Source organism: Moschus berezovskii, chromosome 11 (genome assembly GCF_049115385.1).
Source record: "Moschus berezovskii isolate FMDL1 chromosome 11, NW_MosBer_1.0, whole genome shotgun sequence".
Classification (NCBI taxonomy): domain Eukaryota; kingdom Metazoa; phylum Chordata; class Mammalia; order Artiodactyla; family Moschidae; genus Moschus; species Moschus berezovskii.
The window spans coordinates 5,271,379-5,289,769 of record NC_142470.1 but is presented as its reverse complement, the minus strand read 5'-3'; the positions used below and the strand labels follow the sequence as shown (position 1 = coordinate 5,289,769).

At 47.6% G+C, this 18,391-nt stretch overlaps 1 protein-coding gene across 16 annotated transcripts in view; it reads left to right on the top strand.

Moving 5' to 3' along the window:
- PRRC2B (proline rich coiled-coil 2B) overlaps nt 1–18,391 on the top strand; it is an 87,255-nt gene that overhangs the window by 44,046 nt on the left and 24,818 nt on the right. For 8 of the 16 annotated variants that reach the window (XM_088841076.1, XM_088841078.1, XM_088841082.1 and 5 more), the window contains exons 10-15: nt 673–763; nt 3,053–3,245; nt 7,221–7,539; nt 9,044–9,234; nt 9,336–9,398; nt 11,613–11,808. In XM_088841076.1, the coding sequence (XP_088697202.1) occupies nt 673–763; nt 3,053–3,245; nt 7,221–7,539; nt 9,044–9,234; nt 9,336–9,398; nt 11,613–11,808 (1,053 nt within the window). The remainder of the gene's footprint in view (nt 1–672; nt 764–3,052; nt 3,246–7,220; nt 7,540–9,043; nt 9,235–9,335; nt 9,399–11,612; nt 11,809–18,391) is intronic. The other 8 variants (XM_055400144.2, XM_055400143.2, XM_088841083.1 and 5 more) reach the window with 4 other exon arrangements.

The following is an 18,391-nucleotide window of genomic DNA, read 5'->3' as shown; positions in this document are numbered from 1 at the left end:
ACCTTCTAGCACACTCGCAGAAAACTTGGTCTGTACAGATTTAAGGACTGTTCTCTTAACAGAGTTAATCTAACCAGGGAGGCTGCTGTGCTGTGACCAAAGCTAGTACTGTCTTTCACTTGTATTTTTGTTGTTGTTGTTTGTTTAATTTATTTTTTAATTGAAGGATAATTGCTTTACAGAATTTTGTTGTTTTCTGTCAATCCTCAATGTGAGTCAGCCATAGGTGTACATCTGTCCCCTCCCTTTTGAACCTCCCTCGTCTCTCTCCTCATCCCACCCCTCTAGGTTGATACAGAGCCCCTGTTTGAGTTTCCTGAGCCAGACAGCAAATTCCCGTTGGCTATCAATTTTACATATGGTCACTTGTATTTGTTTTAATATGATTTTTATTTATTTATTTGGCTGCATCGTGTGTTAGTTGTGGGATCCAGATCCCCGAGCAGGGATCAGGCCTGGGCCCCCTGCACTGGGAGCGTGGAGTCTTAGTCCTTATCCTCTACTTCTCTCTGCAGTATGTGTTCTGGTGGTGGCAGCCAGGGGTGCCCCTTAGCCAGGTGGGCTGGCGCCCTTCCTCCCTGGAGGCAGCACTCCCCTCTCCCCCAGCAGTGCTCTTACCACTGGTGGGATGTGCATCTTGTCTCCTTCTCGCTGGCCCTCCTCCTGTTGCAGGCCTCCATGAAGAAGTGGACTACTCCGAGAAGCTGAAGTTCAGTGATGATGAGGAGGAGGAGGAAGTGGTGAAGGACGGCAGGCCAAAGTGGTAAGGGCGCCATCCCTGCTCACAGCACCGCTCCCAGTGGGGGAGTTGTGGGGGGCGGCATGTGACACTTTACGGATGTACATACACTGGTGTTCTCCGTGCTGCCGTGAGCCCTGCGTGTCCTGGTCACCCCAGCGACTTCACGTGGGCAGGTACTGTTTCCATTTTGCAGATGGAAGGACAGCTGTTTGGGGGCAGGGAGCCAGGGTGGGCACCAGGTGTGGCTGGCTGAGTCCTAGCCATTTAGCCACCGTGCCCGCATTTTTCCCAAGTGTGTCTTGTAGACTGATTGTTCTGCAGACTGCCATGAGTGTGTGGTGCCCTTAAAGGCTTCTCTTCTCTGGCCAAGCAAATTTGGGAAACCGCCTGGGTTCAGCTCTACTCCAAGGGTGCCCAGAGCCTAGGATGTGCGTGCTACAGCCTTCTGGGAATCTGGGAGTGGGGGAGAAGCCGAAAGCGGGGTATGCCATGTTGCCTAAGCATATTTGACCACTTGAATCTTTTCTCTCTCTTTTTTTGGATCATTTTGTTGGAATGATTCTTGCTCCCAACACCATTTGGAAAAGACCTAAATTGTAGTCTAGCCAGTCTAGTTTTTAGCAGAGTACCAGTAGCATTGGCTTGTACTTTTAAAATAGTACCTATAGTCACTTTAATTTGCGTGCCCACCCTACCACCACCCCAGTATTGGCAAATATGGATGATTCTCTTTGTATATATATTTGTTAGACTTACTGTGCTTTCTGTTAAACTGTGATTACTGTTTTACGTTGCTTAGATAGTAGTGCTGTGGTATTTTTTCCCCTTTGTCTGTTTTACTGTCAGTAATTGAATGTTTATGTAGTTGGGTCTGCAAGTCTTTGTTGTGTCATCTTTGACTTCACAGCTCCTCTTCTGCAGGGAGCTGGTAACGATCTTCTGTCACTCTTCCTCAGCTGGCACACAGACAGTTAATTGAGGCTTCTGTAATTTATTTTAATGCTGCTTGATTTCAAATGAAGCTTTGGATGCCCTTGGGAAATAAATATCTATGGGTCAGTTTCTGGAACTAAGCTCAGAAGGAGATGTGATCCAGAATTTAAATCAGTGGAAACGTGAAGCTTTGTAGATTCATTGGAGCAGCAGGCCACTCCGTTCCTCTCTCTGAATTGATGTGACTTGACTGTCCATCTGAAAGAGTGAGACTCTGGCTGTAGTGACCAGGGACACACCATATTGAGTCCCCAAGCCGGCCTCCACTCAGTGTTCTCTGAGCTGGCTGAGACTCTTCCCGCACGCCCCACCCATGATGGGCTCCTGAAACCTGGCTCCTGCCCTTCCTGTTCACTGTCTCTGGGGCTACTGGGACCTGCATCCTTTCCTTCATGCACCATCCAGAGGCTGGCCGGCCGGTCCCTCCTTCCCTGTCACCCTTACCCTGTGCCATAGTTGTCGTCTTTGATAGACTTGGGTCTTTCCTGGCAGATGAGGAACCTTTTGTGGGCACCACACCTCTTGGCTTGCCGTCAGGAGGCACTGACTCTCCTCACCTGCCTCATCTCCCTCCACCTCCAGAGCGTTCGTGCATGTGTGTGTGCGTGTGCATGCACGAGCACATGTATTAGCCAGGCCTGAATCCCTGGCTTTCTCTGTACTCCCACTGGGCTTTTGGGCACCACTTCTGCAACAGAAGAGGTGTGAGTAGATGCACACGTGTTTTGTCGCAGAGCCTGTTTGCACTGCAGCGTGTGAAGGTGAGTGCTGCTCAGCGAGCCTTCCCGTAGCCCCTGCTGGACGTCTGTCTCCTCTGCCCCGTGTGTGTGTTGCTCCTCTTGCTCTTTGTAGCGCATCGCTCAGCGAGCCCTCTTCTGCTGTTGTGAGGAGCATCCGTTCACTCCTGGGGCGGGGCTTTGGCATAGACAGAAGGGCTTATGGTGGGAGTCCTGGGTTCAACTCTGTTTTCTCTTTCTTCTGAACAACTCCCCAACCTCCCAGAGACTCAGTGAGAAACTCTTTAAAATGGAGGAAGTAGAGGCGTTTTTGTTTTTTTACAGTAGATGAAGTAATGGATGTGAGGCATCCTGCCTGGAGCTGTGTCTTTAAGACTGACTTGGTAAAATGGGTGCTGGTGTAGGTGCTCTGGGCGTGTCCTCTCACCTGTAAAGGGGGTGCAAAGAGGGTCCGCGGTGGGTCTTTTATGAAGGAAATCGGTTTGTAGAAGCTAACTTTCAAATTGCTAATGCTCTGACCAGGAAGGTGAGACGGTGCCTGGGCCGGCCAGGAAAACCAAGTCTTCATGGTTTGTCCTAGGAGCAGTTGGGACCCCAGGAGGCAGCGGCAGTTGTCCTTGAGCTCTGCAGACAGTGCTGATGCCAAGCGCACCCAAGAGGAAGGAAAAGACTGGAGTGAAACAGGAGGCGTGACCCGTGTCGTCCGGAAGGTGCCGGAACCTCAGCCACCTTCCAGGAAGCTGCACAGCTGGGCGTCAGGTCCTGACTACCAGGTACCGTGGGCACTGCAGGGGAGGGGTTCTGTGCCCGTTTGGCTGGGGGACATGCATGTGGGTGTGCGCACACACAAGCCCTTTCCAGGTTCAGTTGACCAGAGATCCAATGCAGAGACTCCAGCAAGTCACCTGAAAGACTGTTCTGTGCATTCACAATGAACAGGAAGGGATGGAGCCAGGGAGGTTTCAGGAGCCCATTGTGGGTGGGGGCATGCAGGAGGAGTCTTAGCCAGCTCAGAGAACACTGAGTGGTGGCTGGCTTGGGGACTCAATGTGTTGTGTCCCTGGTCACTACAGCCAGAGTCTCACTCTTTCAGATGGACAGTCAATTAGGTTTTACTGAGTTCATTGGTCTGGTCGGTTTTCTGAAAATGTCTAAGCAGACATTTCTCTCTCTCTTTCTCTAAGCTATTTTAAATTGGAGGATATTTGCTTTACAGTGTTGTCTTGGCTTCTGCCCTGGATTGACAGGACTCATCCATAGTGTACATATGTCCCCTCCCTCTTGAACCTCCCTCCCTTTTTGTTTGTTTTTCTTTTTGACCGTACTGTGCAGCACGTGGGATCTAGTTCCCTGCCTCAAGACTGAACTCGAGCCCCCTGCATTGGAAGCACAGTCTTAACAACTGGACCTCCAGGGAAGTTTATTTTTTTGAAGTTAAAAATTGTTTTAAGATTTTGAGGACAGTCACAAACTTACAGAAAAGTTGGTGTAATGCAAAGAATATTTTTTCCTGAGCCATTTGAAGAGTAAGTTGCTAGTCCGGTCAGGCTCTGTCACCACAGAACGCTTCTTAGGTAAGCACAGTCAAATCGAGGAAGCTCACGTTGATGTACCACTGCCACCTTGTCGACAGACCCCGTCCCACTGCCCCCGCTGTTCAGCTGATGATCTCGATGCACAGGAATCTGGGTCAGGGTCAGACGTCCTTCAGTGTGAAGTGGAACCTCAGCCTTTGCTCCACTTTCCTGAGGTTGACGCTCTGGAAGATCAGAAGTCAACTGCTTTGTGCAGTGTGCCGTTCGTCTGGAGCTTCCTCGTGGTGGGGTTCAAGGCTTCCCTTTTTTGGCTAGAGTCTCTCAGAGTTGGCAGTGACTCTTACTGCTCCCGCCTGGGTGACCCTGGTCGCTCTCTGCCCGCTGTGACAGCCTTACTTTAATCTCAGGATTGAGGTGCTGGCTACCGGGTTTCACAGCATCGAGCTTTCACATGCATTGCAGGTTTGTAATTGATAGCAGTTTTGTGGCTAGTTACTTTATGAATATCCTGTTTCTCATCAAATTTTTAATTCATATTGTTTCTTTGGATGTTCGGGTTGTCTTTGGTTTGGGAGCTTCAGGCTGGCAGCCGTGTGCTTTTCACTGTCTCCATTCTTTTTTTTTGAGTGATTCCTTGCTTTCTGGTAGAACAAGCTTTTCCAAGCTCATTTTGTCCTTATCTGGCCTTGGCCCTGGAGTCAGCCTTTAATGACACTTATAAACCAGTACGTGGGCACCAGGAGTGCCGCTGCTTCTGGCCTTTTCCATGGATAGTTGGGGAATGTATGTACATGAGAGACACACACACCCAGAGACACAGACACACGGAGTTGGGGAATGTATGTATGTGAGAGAGTGAGAGACGCACACGCAGACACTCTTCATTCTGGCTGTTGCCCGTCATCTCCCTAGTCTCCCTCTTTCTACCCTCACCCTCTCCCTCGCACAGGTGCCCTCCTCAGCTCCTCAGATGTCAGCCCCCCCTCTCCCAGAGACCCTGAATTTCCCTGCTGAGCCATCTCTTCTAGAATTTCCTTCCTCATCCCACTTGATTGGGCTCCACCTTCCTCATCAGCCACACCTCCATGTGGACACCCTGCTCACCTGCCTGGGCTCTGACCACCTGCCCTGAGCTGTCTGACCCCCTGGCACTAGGTACAGGCCTGGTTCTGCCACATTGCCTGACTTTGGGATGGAACTGAGCAGGAAGGGCGAGCTGTGGATGGGAAGGCGTTAATTTAAATAAACTTGGTAGACTTGCCATTTTTAGTGCACTTTGCTTTTTAAAGAACTCCTGTTCCACATCTTCCTCTAAAATGAAAATACCCTTTATCTTGAGTTTTTTGTGCTGAGCACATATCATATTTTGCTAGGCATTGTGCTCAGTACAGGGGACACAAGAATGAAAATAGACACAGTACAGCTCTTATAAATTATCTTGAGATTAACCCATATTTCATCCCTGTATTGGGGTTGCTCAGTATTCAAAAGAAGGTTTTTTACTTTAATCTGCTCATAACAACCCTGAATTATCTTGAGTGTTTTTATCATTATCTAGAGTCAACAAAGATAAAATCTCTTTTATCATTTCATGAATCCAAATTTCTGAAAAGATTGTCACAGCTTAAATGTTTTGCAGAATATATAGTTTATAAAATGATAGCTCACTTCAGGCAGTTTTGAAAAGCACGTCTGTAGTTTTGATGATATGCACATACCCTTTGATTCTGGTATTCCATTTCCGGGAAATTGTGAAGGGAATAATCAGGGGTGTCCCTTAGGGATCATCCAGGTGTCCTGAGCATCAGGGGGTGAGATGTGTCCTGGTGGAGACTTGAGGTGAAACAGTACACGGCTGTTACGGTGCCTGGACAGGTGGCAGTGGTCGGGGCAAAGGAAAAGGAGAGCGCACACTTGGCCCCAATTATATTATGTAAAGAGTCCCTTCGTGCTTCTAAATTAGACATTTATAATCTTGTAGTAATTGTCACTGGATTATAACAAGTTAGTTTTTAAGAGAAAAGTCACTCTCTACTGTCACTGCTGCTCACTGCTTTTATGGAGGGGTAATTTACATAAAGGGCTTCCCTGGCTTCTCAGCGGTAAAGAGCCTGCCTGCCAGTGCAGGAGACATGTCCTGTGGAGAAGGAAATGGCAACTCACGCCAGTATTCTTGCTTGGGAAGGCCTGTGGACAGAGGAGCCTGGAGGGCTATAGTCCATGGGGTCACAGGGAGTCAGACACAACTGAGCGACTGAGCACTATTCTACACCTGAGGCAGCCTTTCTCTTGAACCTTATAGTCCATGGGGTTGCAGAAGAGTCATGTAAGACTTAGCAACTGAACAATAACAATTAAAATACAAGAAAAGACACAACACATCTTGGTTTTATATGTCTGATGAGTTTTCAACAGTTAAATTCATCTGTAACTATCCCTCAAAACACGAAGTTGTCTCTTTTTCTGCCAGTTGTATGTCATTAGACTTCCAGTGGCTGGGGTCCAGGGACCCAGCCCATCCTTTGTACTGCTGCATATTCTGCCTGCAGCCTCTCTTCCTGCAAATCAGTAAGAAATCTTCTCAGAATTGAGAGGTGCATCGTTGGCACCCTGGTGGTTGTCTAGTAACTTAACAATCAACTTGAGACTTAAAAGTAGATAAAATACCTTAAAGAGATGTTTTTAGAGATGCTGTTTTGTTTTTACATTTAATCAGTTTGAAACCTCACGTGTGAGTGAGTTCTGGTATCTTGGGGCTTTTTGTATCCAGAGGTTCATCTGCTGTCGTGGGAGGAGCAGTAGGGCAGTTCTGTGGCTGAGAAGTGATGAGCATGTGGTTTTCTGCTCCTGTTCTTTAGCTGTGGACACCCTGACCTTGCGTGCCCAGAGGTGGCTGCAGGAATGCCCATTCTCTTGAGTGTTTCCTGCATTTCAGTCATGGTGTTAAGAGGTTTGCAAATGATTCAGTGCACCTTTACAGCCCAGAGGGCTTCCTTGATTATCAACAGTTTCCAAAAGAGAAATTATGGTTTAGACTGTTGGTGCTTGCGCAGCCCTTTTTCCAAATACAGTGTAGGGCAGAGCAGGATCGGAGCTCAGGTCCTCTTGCCGTAGGCCTCTTGAAGGTGCCCAAGGGTCTTGGGAAGGGAGCTGACCCCCTCCAGGGGGTGGCCTGTCTCTGAGCTATGACATCCTCTGACCGTCTTCTCTCAGCAGAAGCCCTCCATGGGCACCGTATTTCGTCAGCAGTCTGCCGAGGACAAAGAGGACAAGCCCCCCCCGCGGCAGAAGTTCATCCAGTCGGAGATGTCGGAGGCTGTGGAGCGAGCCCGCAAGCGCCGGGAGGAGGAAGAGCGTCGGGCGCGCGAGGAGAGGCTGGCCGCCTGTGCCGCCAAACTCAAGCAGCTTGACCAGAAGTGCAAGCAGGCTCAGCGGGCCAGCGAGGCCCAGAAGCAGACGGAGAAGGCAGCTCCCCGCTCTCCGGGGGCTGAGAAGGCGGCTCCCCAGGAGAACGGCCCTGCCGTCCACAAAGGTGAGCAGTGAGCCTGGCCCCTGACCTGGAAACAAGGGCTGTGTCACTGGGTATCTCCCTGGCTTCTTAGCATGAACTGTGGCTAATGGCTAGACACACGGGGATCCCAGTTGTTAAAAGAGTTCAGGCCTGGATCAGGGGCCTGGGTTCACGTCCTGTTTTCACCACTGAAGCCAGCTGGCCACGTGCCTCCCCTCTGACTCCCTACTTTCCTCGCCTGTGAAGTGGGTTGGGGAGAGTGTGTACCCACCCCTACCCCCTGGGCTCAGGGTCCTGGGAAGTGACGTCACGAAGCACACGGCACATTTCTAGATGCAGAAGCACCGCCGCCTTACAGTATCATCACTGTCGTCATTCCCACTACTGCTCGGCAGTGGAGGTGTGTGTGCTGGAGGACCTCAGTAGGAGCACAGTGCTCTCTCTGACGCTGAAGGAAGCCTGCCCGCTTTTTAGAATACGTTTTCCCTGATGTTAATCCTAAAGGACTGGATCACATGGCTGCACTAAAGACACCGAACAGTGTTAAGTGGTGGAGGGTGTCTCTTGTTCTAGTCTTTAATAATATGATTAATTATGTTCTTTGTGACTTTCTTAAATGAACTCAAACCAAATCTCTAATGTAGAGAAGGGCCTGATGTTAGTCTTAGTTGCTGAAAGCTGATCAAGTGACTTGGTCATCAGCGCCCTTCTGGCCAAGGAACTCAGACCCTGGTCCTTCTGTAAATGTCATGTCACTGAAGTCTGGGTGAAGCCTGGGCCCACTGTCAGGGACCTACTGAGGGGGCAGTAGAGAGTCAGGGTGCAGAGTGGGCCTGGGTGTGGGGTGTGTCCCTGGCTCTTCCATAACCCCCCTGCCCATCAGCATTCCTCTGGGACGCTGCCCCCGCCCCCAGGCTTTGCACTGGTGTTTGCTCTCTGCAGTAGGTTTCTTAAGAATGCAAGAGTCAGTTATAATAAAGCTGGAAAAAAGAATGCAAAGCTGGGATGGGGAAGACAGCAGGGGATTCCAAGGGGCACAGTCTTGGAGACCGTGGGGAGCATTCTGTTTGAAACGCACTCTGTGGACTGGCCCAGTTAAGGCTCACAGAAGCCCCGTGGGGTAGTTGCAGCTGTCATCCTCAGAGGGGCTGCCTGGCCAGCCTGACTCACATAGCTCTGGGTGGAGGTGGGGGCACGTGGGCTGTCTTTGAGGCCTCATCCACTCTGTTGCGCTGGGTCCATTTTAATAGACCCTCTCTCACCTGGAACTGTATCCCAACTCTACTGCCGACCATGCGACTTCAGGCAATTCATCTGATCTCTCCACCCTTCGTTTTCTCATCTGTGATGGTGGGGGCGAGGGGAGGCTGTGAGCTCGGGCATGGGAGGTGTTAACCCAGTGCCAGGGTTTTAGTTTAGCAGTGGAAAGTATGTGCCAACAAGAAAAAGCATTTGCCATTAAATATTCACTCAGCTGAGCTTTCAGGAACTCACCTGGCCTCTTCTCCACTTAATTGTTCTGTAGGCTCCCCTGAGTTCTCTGCCCAGGAGACCGCCAGCACATTTTCAGAAGAAGCCCCCACAGCTCCTCCAGCAGTGGCTCAGAGCAGTGGCAGTGAGGAGGGGCCCAGGGAAGCTGGGTCCCCTGCACAGGAATTCAACAAGTACCAAAAGTCACTCCCTCCCAGGTTCCAGCGCCAGCAGCAGCAGCAGCAGGTAAACAGGAGACGCTTAGCCCATATTGTAAACAGACCCGCCCCTCTGTCTCCCAGGCCCCTTCAATTAAAGCAGACGACACCCACCCTTCTGTACCCCAGTCGCCAGCAGGGACGTGGAGAGTGGGGTCCTTGGAGATCAGCCCTGGCCTTTCATTTCTCCAGGTAATTCATCATCTGGATGAAAACCTTTGTTGGTAGTTTGTGGACCCTGTTGGCTAGCGTTGAAAGAAATGGCTGGTGGTGTCTGAGTGGTTTTTTCACTGAGAGGTATACAGTCTGGCCACTCTTCACACTGACGGCAGCCCCACCCTGGAGCCTCCTCGGGAGGAAGAGGCCTGGGGGCTGTGTGGAGAGCACTGGAGAGGCATGTTGGCTTTGAGTTAAGGGCGGAGGCTTGTAGGTTTTGCGTCAAACAGCTTGGGGTTCTGGTGTTAACAGTGCTGCTTATCCAGCCGTGTGGGGCCTTGGACAGGTCAGTGTGAAGCGGAAGGAATGAAGCCCTGACTCTCTGTGTGGCAGTGAGGGGTTCTGCGATGCATGTAGACTAGTTTATTGGTAGTCCAGTAGTGTCTTTATTGGTGTTCCATCAGTGTTCTTAAAATATTGAGTCTCTCTCTTTGTTTTGGCTGTGCTGGGTCTTCGTGGTGGCATGTCAACTTCTCTGGTTGCAGAGCATGGGCTTAGGTGCCCTGTGGCATTGTGGGATCTTAGTTCCCTGACCAGGGATCAAATCCGTGTCCCATGCATTGAAAGGTGGATTCTTAACCACTGGACCCCCAGGGAAGTCTGTTAAATTATTGTTGGTAATCGAAAATGTTCTAAAAGGTGGGTGCCCTGGGGAAACAGATCAAATTTTACACCTTTACCCAGAATTTTTTAAAGTTGCCTTTACAACGTTCGCCCCAGATCCTATTTTCCTTGGGCTCCTAGGAAGCATTCCAGAAGCCCACAATGGCCTGTGTTCTAGACAGTTAGGTACATTTATTGTGTTGTTGCAGTTTTGTACCGTGAGCAGGCACCATACAGTCACTCCTGGGTGAAGATTTACTGCTGACCGGAGAGATCTCTGGAGTTACTCCAGCCAGACACAGTCGTAACAGCTGCTCTAGGGAAGTCCTCTGGGGAGGGTGGGGATAGGCTGTGACAGGTAAATCCTTTCTGAAGAGTAGGAGGAAGTCTGAGCGTGCCAGAGTAGCCTGAAGGAGTCTGGCAAACGGACTGTCTGGTCAGCTTCCCTGGGGACCTGGGGTCTAGATAGGGGGAGGAGCTATGGTCAGAGTCCTGGAGAGCTCTGCTTACTGAGTGCCGAGCGCTCCTAAGAGGTGCTGGGAGCACTGGCAAGCCATCCAGGGAACCCAGCCCGGGCTGGGGTAGAGCCAGCTGACTGGTAGGATAGGGTGTGCCGGGTCACCTGTCCTGCTTGTTTGATGTCACCTGTGTCCGGTTCGGGATGCGCTTGTGAGGGAAGCCCTGGTGGTCATCGGTGCTGTGGAGCACGGTCTGAAATGAACCTTCACTGGGTCCAGGTCCTTGATTTTTAATACTCTGTTGATGTGTTAGTTCATCCATTCATGCAGTGAACTTTTTCCGCACCATGTCTGATGGTAGAGGTGAGTGGACTGCAGTGAACTTGGCACATGATCCCCTGATATGGTGGGGGAGGCAACTGCAAGAGAAACACCAGTGCTGTGAGAGCTGAGAACAGGGGACATGATCTTCCTTGGAACTTGTGGCAGGCTTTCCAGAGGAAGTGCTCTTTAAGCTGAAACCTGAAGAAGGGGTGTGGGTGAGCAGGTTTGGGGCCCAGGGAACAGATAGCCCAGCATGTTTCCAAGGCCTGATACAGGCGGGCAGGCAGGTGTGTGGCCTGGAGGCTGGGGCAGTAGTGGGAGGTGATGCTGGAGAGGCAGGTGGGTCAGGACCCGTAGGACCCTGTAGAACACATGCAGCCCTGTGGGATTCCAGCTGTTGGATGGAGAGCTGTGGAGAACCCAGGAAGACTCTGGCTGTGGTCAGGGCATTGGAGTGTGGAGAGCTGATTGAGGGGACAGTGGGGGCTGGGGGTGGGGAGGAGCATCGGGGAGAGGTGCTCTGGGAGGTGTGCTGGTCACGTGTCAGCTCCAGGAGAGCCTTTGATCTGTGTGAGCACCCAAGCTGCTGTGTGTAGTGGAGGAGCCCGAGGACCCCGTGTGACGATGGCATGACTGTGCATCCATGCTGGGAGAGGGCCCGGGCCTGAACGTGGTCACGTGTACACTGGGGCTTCCCCTCTCTGGTTTTCTGTCTGGGTGGGTTTCCCTGGAAGCATGTGTGTGCGTGCACGCGCAGCCTGTCTGCCCCGCAGCACCTGTGCAGCCTGGTCTCTGTCTCTGCCAGGAGCAGCTGTACAAGATGCAGCACTGGCAGCCGGTGTACCCTCCGCCGTCCCACCCGCAGCGTACCTTCTACCCGCACCACCCCCAGATGCTGGGCTTCGACCCTAGGTGGATGATGATGCCCTCTTACATGGACCCACGGATCCCGCCCACTCGGACCCCAGTGGATTTCTACCCCTCGGCCCTGCATCCCTCAGGTAAGCACCAAGGTGCAGTGGTCAAGGGTGTTGCTTTGGGAGGTAGACAGACCCCACCTGGATTCCAGTCTGACCTCTCTGCAAGTCACATATCCAGTTTGAGTTTTAACTTCCTTGTTTGCAAAATGAGGATGTAATAGTACATCCCACAAAGAATTGTTCGAAAGAGACTTTAAGATTATGAATCATAAATTATCTTAGTTAACTTTCATATCTCTGCCATGTTGTTTTGTCCCATCCTTTAGTGTTCTTTGTGTTCTCTCTTTTCCTTGATTCAGTTCGGTCGCTCAGTCGTGTCCGACTCTGCGACCCCATGAATCGCAGCACGCCAGGCCTCCCTGTCCATCACCAACTCCCGGAGTTCACTCAAACTCATGTGCATAGAGTTGGTGATGCCATCCAGCCATCTCATCCTCTGTCGTCCCCTTCTCCTCCTGCCCCCAATCCCTCCCAGCATCAGAGTCCTTTCCAGTGAGTCAACTCGTCGCATGAGGTGGCCAAAGTATTGAAGTTTCAGCTTTAGCATCAGTCCTTCCAATGAACACCCAGGACTGGTCTCCTTTAGAATGGACTGATTGGATCTCCTTGCAGTCCAAGGGACTCTCAAGAGTCTTCTCCAACACCACAGTTCAAAAGCATCAATTCTTCGGCGCTTAGCTTTCTTCACAGTCCAACTCTCACATCCATACATGACCACTGGAAAAACCATAGCCTTGACTAGATGGACCTCTGTTGGCAAAGTAATGTCTCTGCTTTTTAATATACTATCTAAGTTGGTCATAACTTTCCTTCCAAGGAGTAAGCGTCTTTTAATATCATGGCTGCAATCAGCATCCACAGTGATTTTGGAGCCCCAAAAAATAAAGTCTGACACTGTTTCCACTGTTTCCCCTTCTATTTGCCATGAAGTGAAGGGACCAGATGCCATGATCTTAGTTTTCTGAATGTTGAGCTTCAAGCCAACTTTTTCACTCTCCTCTTTCACTTTCATCAAGAGGCTTTTTAGTTCCTCCTCACTTTTCCTCCATAAGGGTGGTGTCATCTGCATATCTGAGGTTATTGATATTTCTCCCAGCAATCTTGATTCCAGCTTGTGCTTCTTCTAGCCCAGCATTTCTCATGATGTACTCTGCATATTAGTTAAATAAGCATGGTGACAATATACAGCCTTGACATACTCCTTTTCCTACTTGGAACCAGTCTGTTGTTCCATGTCCAGTTCTAACTGTTGCTTCCTGACCTGCATATAGGTTTCTCAAGAAGCAGGTCAGGTGGTCTGGTATTCCCATCTCTTTCAGAATGTTCCACAGTTTATTGTGATCCACACAGTCAAAGGCTTTGGCATAGTCAATGAAGCAGAAATAGATATTTTTCTGGAACTCTCTTGCTTTTTCCATGATCCAGCGGGTGTTGGCAATTTGATCTCTGGTTCCTCTGCCTTTTCTAAAACCAGCTTGAACATCTGGAAGTTCATGGTTCACATATTGCTGAAGCCTGGCTTGGAGAAGTTTGAGCATGACTTGACTAGCATGTGAGATGAGTGCAATTGTGCGGTAGTTTGAGCATTCTTTGGCATTGCCCTTCTTTGGGATTGGAATGAAAAACTGACCTTTTCCAGTCCTGTGGCCACTGCTGAGTTTTCCAAATTTGCTGGCATACTGAGTGCAGCACTTTCGCAGCATCATCTTTCAGGATTTCAAATGGCTCAACTGCAGTTGTATCACCTCCACTATCTTTGTTCGTAGTGATGCTTTCTAAGGCCCACTTGACTTCACATTCCAGAATGTCTGGCTCTAGGTGAGTGATCACACCATCGTGATTATCTGGGTCGTGAAGCTCTTCTTTGTACAGTTCTTCTGTGTATTCTTGCCCCTCTTCTTAATCTCTTCTGCTTCTGTTAGGTCCATACCATTTCTGTCCTTTATCGAGTCAATCTTTGCATGAAATGTTCCCTTGGTTTCTCTGATTTTCTTGAAGAGATCTCTAGTCTTTCCTATTCTGTTGTTTTCCTCTGTTTCTTTACATTGATCGCTGAGGAAGGCTTTCTTATCTCTCCTTGCTATTCTTTGGAACTCTGCATTCAGATGCTTATATCTTTCCTTTTCTCCTTTGCTTTTTGCTTCTCTTCTTTTCACAACTATCTGTAAGGCCTTCTCAGACAGCCATTTTGCTTTTTTGCATTTCTTTTCCATGGGGATGGTCTTGATCCCTGTCTCCTGTACAATGTCACAAACCTCCGTCTGTAGTTCATCAGGCACTCTGTCTATCAGATCTAGTCCCTTAAATCTAACTCATTTCCACTGTATAATCATAAGGGATTTGATTTAGGTCATATCTGAATGGTCTAGTGGTTTTCCCTACTTTCTTCAATTTAAGTCTGAATTTAGCAATAAGGAGTTGATGATCTGAGCCACAGTCAGCTCCCGGTCTTGCTTTTGCTAACTGTATAGAGCTTCTCCATCTTTGGCTGCAAAGAATATAATCAATCTTATTTCAGTGTTGGCCATCTGGTGATGTCCATGTGTAGTCTTCTCTTGTGTTTTTGGATGAGGTTGTTCATTATGACCAGTGCGTTCTCTTGGCAAAACTCTATTAGCCTTTGCCCTGCTTCATTCCATACTCCATGGCCAAATTTGCTTGTTACTTCAGGTGTTTCTTGACTTCGCACTTTTGCATTCCGGTTCCCTATAATGAAAAGGACATCTTTTTTCGGTGTTAGTTCTAAAAGGTCTTGTAGGTCTTCATAGAACTGTTCAACTTCTGCTTCTTCAGTGTTACTGGTTGGGGCATAGGCTTGGATTAATGTGATACTGAATGGTTTGCCTTGGAAACGAACAGAGATCATTCTGTTGTTTTTGAGATTGCATCCAAGTACTGCATTTCGACTCTTTTGTTGACCATGATGGCTACTCCATTTCTTCTAAGGGATTCCTGCCCACAGTAGTAGATACAATGGTCATCTGCGTTAAATTCACCGATTCCTGTCCATTTCAGTTCAGTGATTCCTAGAATGTCGACATTCACTCTTGCCATCTCCTGTTTGACCACATCCAGTTTGCCTTGATTCATGGACCTAACATTCCAGGTTCCTATGCAATATTGCTCTTTACAGCATTGGACCTTGCTTCTATCACCAGTCACATCCACAACTGGGTATTGGTTTTGCTTTGGGTCCGTCCCTCATTCTTTCTGGATTTATTTCTCCACTGATCCCTAGTAGCATGTTGGGCACCTACCGACCTGGGGAATTCCTCATTCAGTATCCTATCATTTTGCCTTTTCATACTGTTCATACTGTTTCCTTGATTAGTGTTTCCCAAGGTTTGTAGAATGCCATTTTTTAAAAAGTGTCTTTTGAGGTTCTTAATTCCTGTCTTTTATTTGGTTTTTATTTCATTAATTTCTGCCCCCCCCCCATTATTTCCACTGAAATTATTTTGTTCTTTTTCCGATTATGTTGGATGCTTAATTAGATCACTAGTTTCTGAGTTTTCTGATGTATTTACGTCTCACCTGAGTTTATGAGCCACTGAGTTTTAAAATAACATTTTTATTATTGTACAGTTTTAAACATTAGTCTGATTTTGAGTGATTTTTAATGGTATATTGTAAAATTTCCAAATACACAGTGTTAATATCATCCATATGTTGTTAATTTCTACTGTGGCTGCTTTTTGGTCATATATCATGTTCTCTATGATATATACCAGCAGTCACAATTTTTTTCTATTAATACCAGATAATAAATATTTTAGTCTTTGAACTGCTACTCCAGTTTTGCTGTTGTAAAACAAAAACAGCTATAGACAATAGTAAGTGAATGGGTGTGGTTGCTTTCCAGTAAAACTTTATTTGTAACAAATGGCAGATCAAACTTCACTCAGGGGCTTGAAAAGAATATATTTACTATTGAATGGACATGGTCCATTAAAGTGTGCTTGCTAACTGTGCTGTATAAATACCTGTCACCACAGTTTTTTATCCCCTTGATCAGTTTCTAAGAGGTGTGTGAACATTTTCCACCATGATTATGGATTTGTAAAATCTTGTAGACCTGTCAGTTTTTGTTTTACCTACCTGGAAGCATATAGGCTTGGGATGACTGCCTGTATGCTGGGTATATGGGATGACTGTTCCTTGTATCTTCGTATAGCACCTTTGTTTCTTGGATTTTCTACCTTTAACGTCTACTTTATCTGATGATAACTTCATTCCAGTTTTCTTTTGATTATTCGTGTGGTATCTTTTTACTCCCAACTTTTTATTGTCAGCCTGAGCCCTTTGTGGAAGAGAATATCTTTGTACGTTTAAGATGTGTCTGGTTTTACCCACATTGAGTGGGTAAAACTGTGACTTTAGTTACCAAAGTTGTTCCCTTAGATTAGGGGAGTGGGTGTCAAGTTTTCCGATTCTTTTTGTTTTCCTTCTACATTCTGTTTCTACTGTGAGTGGTTAGGTTAAATTCTAACACGCACCCTTGACTTAACAAAGGCTAATCAGATTACCCTGAACCTGAGCTCTAATTCAGAAGTCTTGTAATTTTTGCCTGGAATTTTAATTCTTCCCTTGTTTTGATGCTTACCAAATAATTATCTTTGTTGTTTTATTCAATCTGTGCTTGTTCAGATCTGCCTGTATGTTTACTAGTGTCTTTGCTGCTTATCCTTCCACCTGGGTTCCATTTATTTTTTCAGAACAAACGTTCTGTCAAGGCCTCTATGAAAGTTTTTTGGCAATACATGTTCTTCACATGGGGCTTCCTAGGTGGCACTAGTGGTAAAGAATTCACCTGCCAGTGCAGGAGACATGGGTTCCAAACCTGGGTCTAGAAGATCCCCTAGAGGAGAAAATATGGTACCTCACTTTGGTATTCTTGCCTGTGAAATCCCATAGACAGAGGAACCTCACTGGCTACAGTCCATGGGGCTGCAGAGTTCGACGCAACTGAGCACTGTTTTTCACCTATGGTAGCCTTTCTCTTGAACGATAGTGTAGCTGGGTATAGAACTCTAGGTTTGCAGTTACTTTCTTTTAGGACTGTGAAGATAGTATTCCTTTTCTTCTGGCTCCTGTGTCTGGTTTGTGTTGCTTTAATACCACTTCGTCTTTGGTCTCCTGTAGTTCTTTCTCAAAATGCTGTGTCTAGGTATATATCTATATCTATCTTTACTTTATTCTGCTTTAAACTCATGGTGCTCAAATCTAAGGTTGTATTGCTTTCATCACTTCTGGGAGTTTTCTCTTCTAATTATCATGTTAACTCTTTGCCTTTTTTCATTCTTTGTATCCTTGCTTCCTGTGTCACCCACTTAGATTATTTGTACTGATTGTGCTGTACAAATGCCTGCATCATCATGATCCTTCTCGCTTTGCCTCCAAGTCTCTTGAATATATGAGAGCAGATATCTGTGGTGCCTTCTGGGAAAATTAGAATTATTTTCTAATTCCATGTTCTCTCCAACTGTGACTAATCTCCTGTTTTTGTTTTTTTACTGTCCAGTGGGTTTTTAAGTTCAGTCACTGTATTTTTATTACAAGACTTTTTCTCTCAAATCTTTTTTTTTCCTTGTGTCTTGTATTTTTTGTGAGTTTTCAATTCCTTCTTATTTGCTTTTAATCATGTAAACCTTAATTCTCTGGTGTTTAACATTTTGATCTGTTTTCTAAAATTCTTTGGGACGGTACATGATCCTGTGGACTTGCCGTGGACTCATGGTGGATTGCTTTCCCCACGATGTTCTGGGAGTTTTGACTCATGAGTTCATTTCTGGCAGAGCTGTTCTTACCTTGGGGATTAGGTATAGCTTGGTTTTAGAGTATATCCCTCCAGGGTGGCTCTGTGTTTTCATCTGCCAGCCTAGAATTACCTTTTATTGAAACTCAGGAAGTTTTTGGAGAATTCTAGGGGTGTAAATCTGAACTCCACTCTGCCACCCCCAGGCCTGTGTGAAAGCTGGCATGTGGCCATGAATTCCTCACTGGGGACTGTTTTCCCTGACCTGACCCTGGCCAGGACACTAGCTCAGTCATCTCCCTGTCCTAAAAGAGTGTGAGGTTTTTCTGGTCTGCCTTCTAATTGAACACATAGCCCTTTGAGGGTCTTTGTGTAATCAGCACCTCAGCTGTAACTCTCTGCTTTGTGCAGAGAAGCCCCATCTCTTGTTGGCTGGGGGTGAGGGGGTGGTATTTAGGAGCACAGCTGTAGGTTACTACATTTGACAGATGTGTCCCTAGGTCCCCTTTCAGGAGCCCTGGCTCGTGCCTCTGGCCCATGGCTCTTGCCCTTGGCTGTGGTTTCCGCTTCCTGGGGGTTTTCTGGTTTTGGGGAGCAGAGCTCTGCAAGTGAAATGTGTAATGTTTTGTGCAGCGTTTTGGTGACAGGAGGTTTTTTCAGGTAATATGAGCTGCCATATTGCCAAAAATAGGTCTGTGTAGTGCTGAGCTGTACTGCCTACCTTGTGATCAATACTTAGTAAACGGGGTATAATTTTAGGATTCCAGAGAGGGTCCTCGCCACCACATGACTCAGACTACCTTTGTGCTGGAGTTGTATATTGGTAACCTTTGGACAGAGCATCCACAG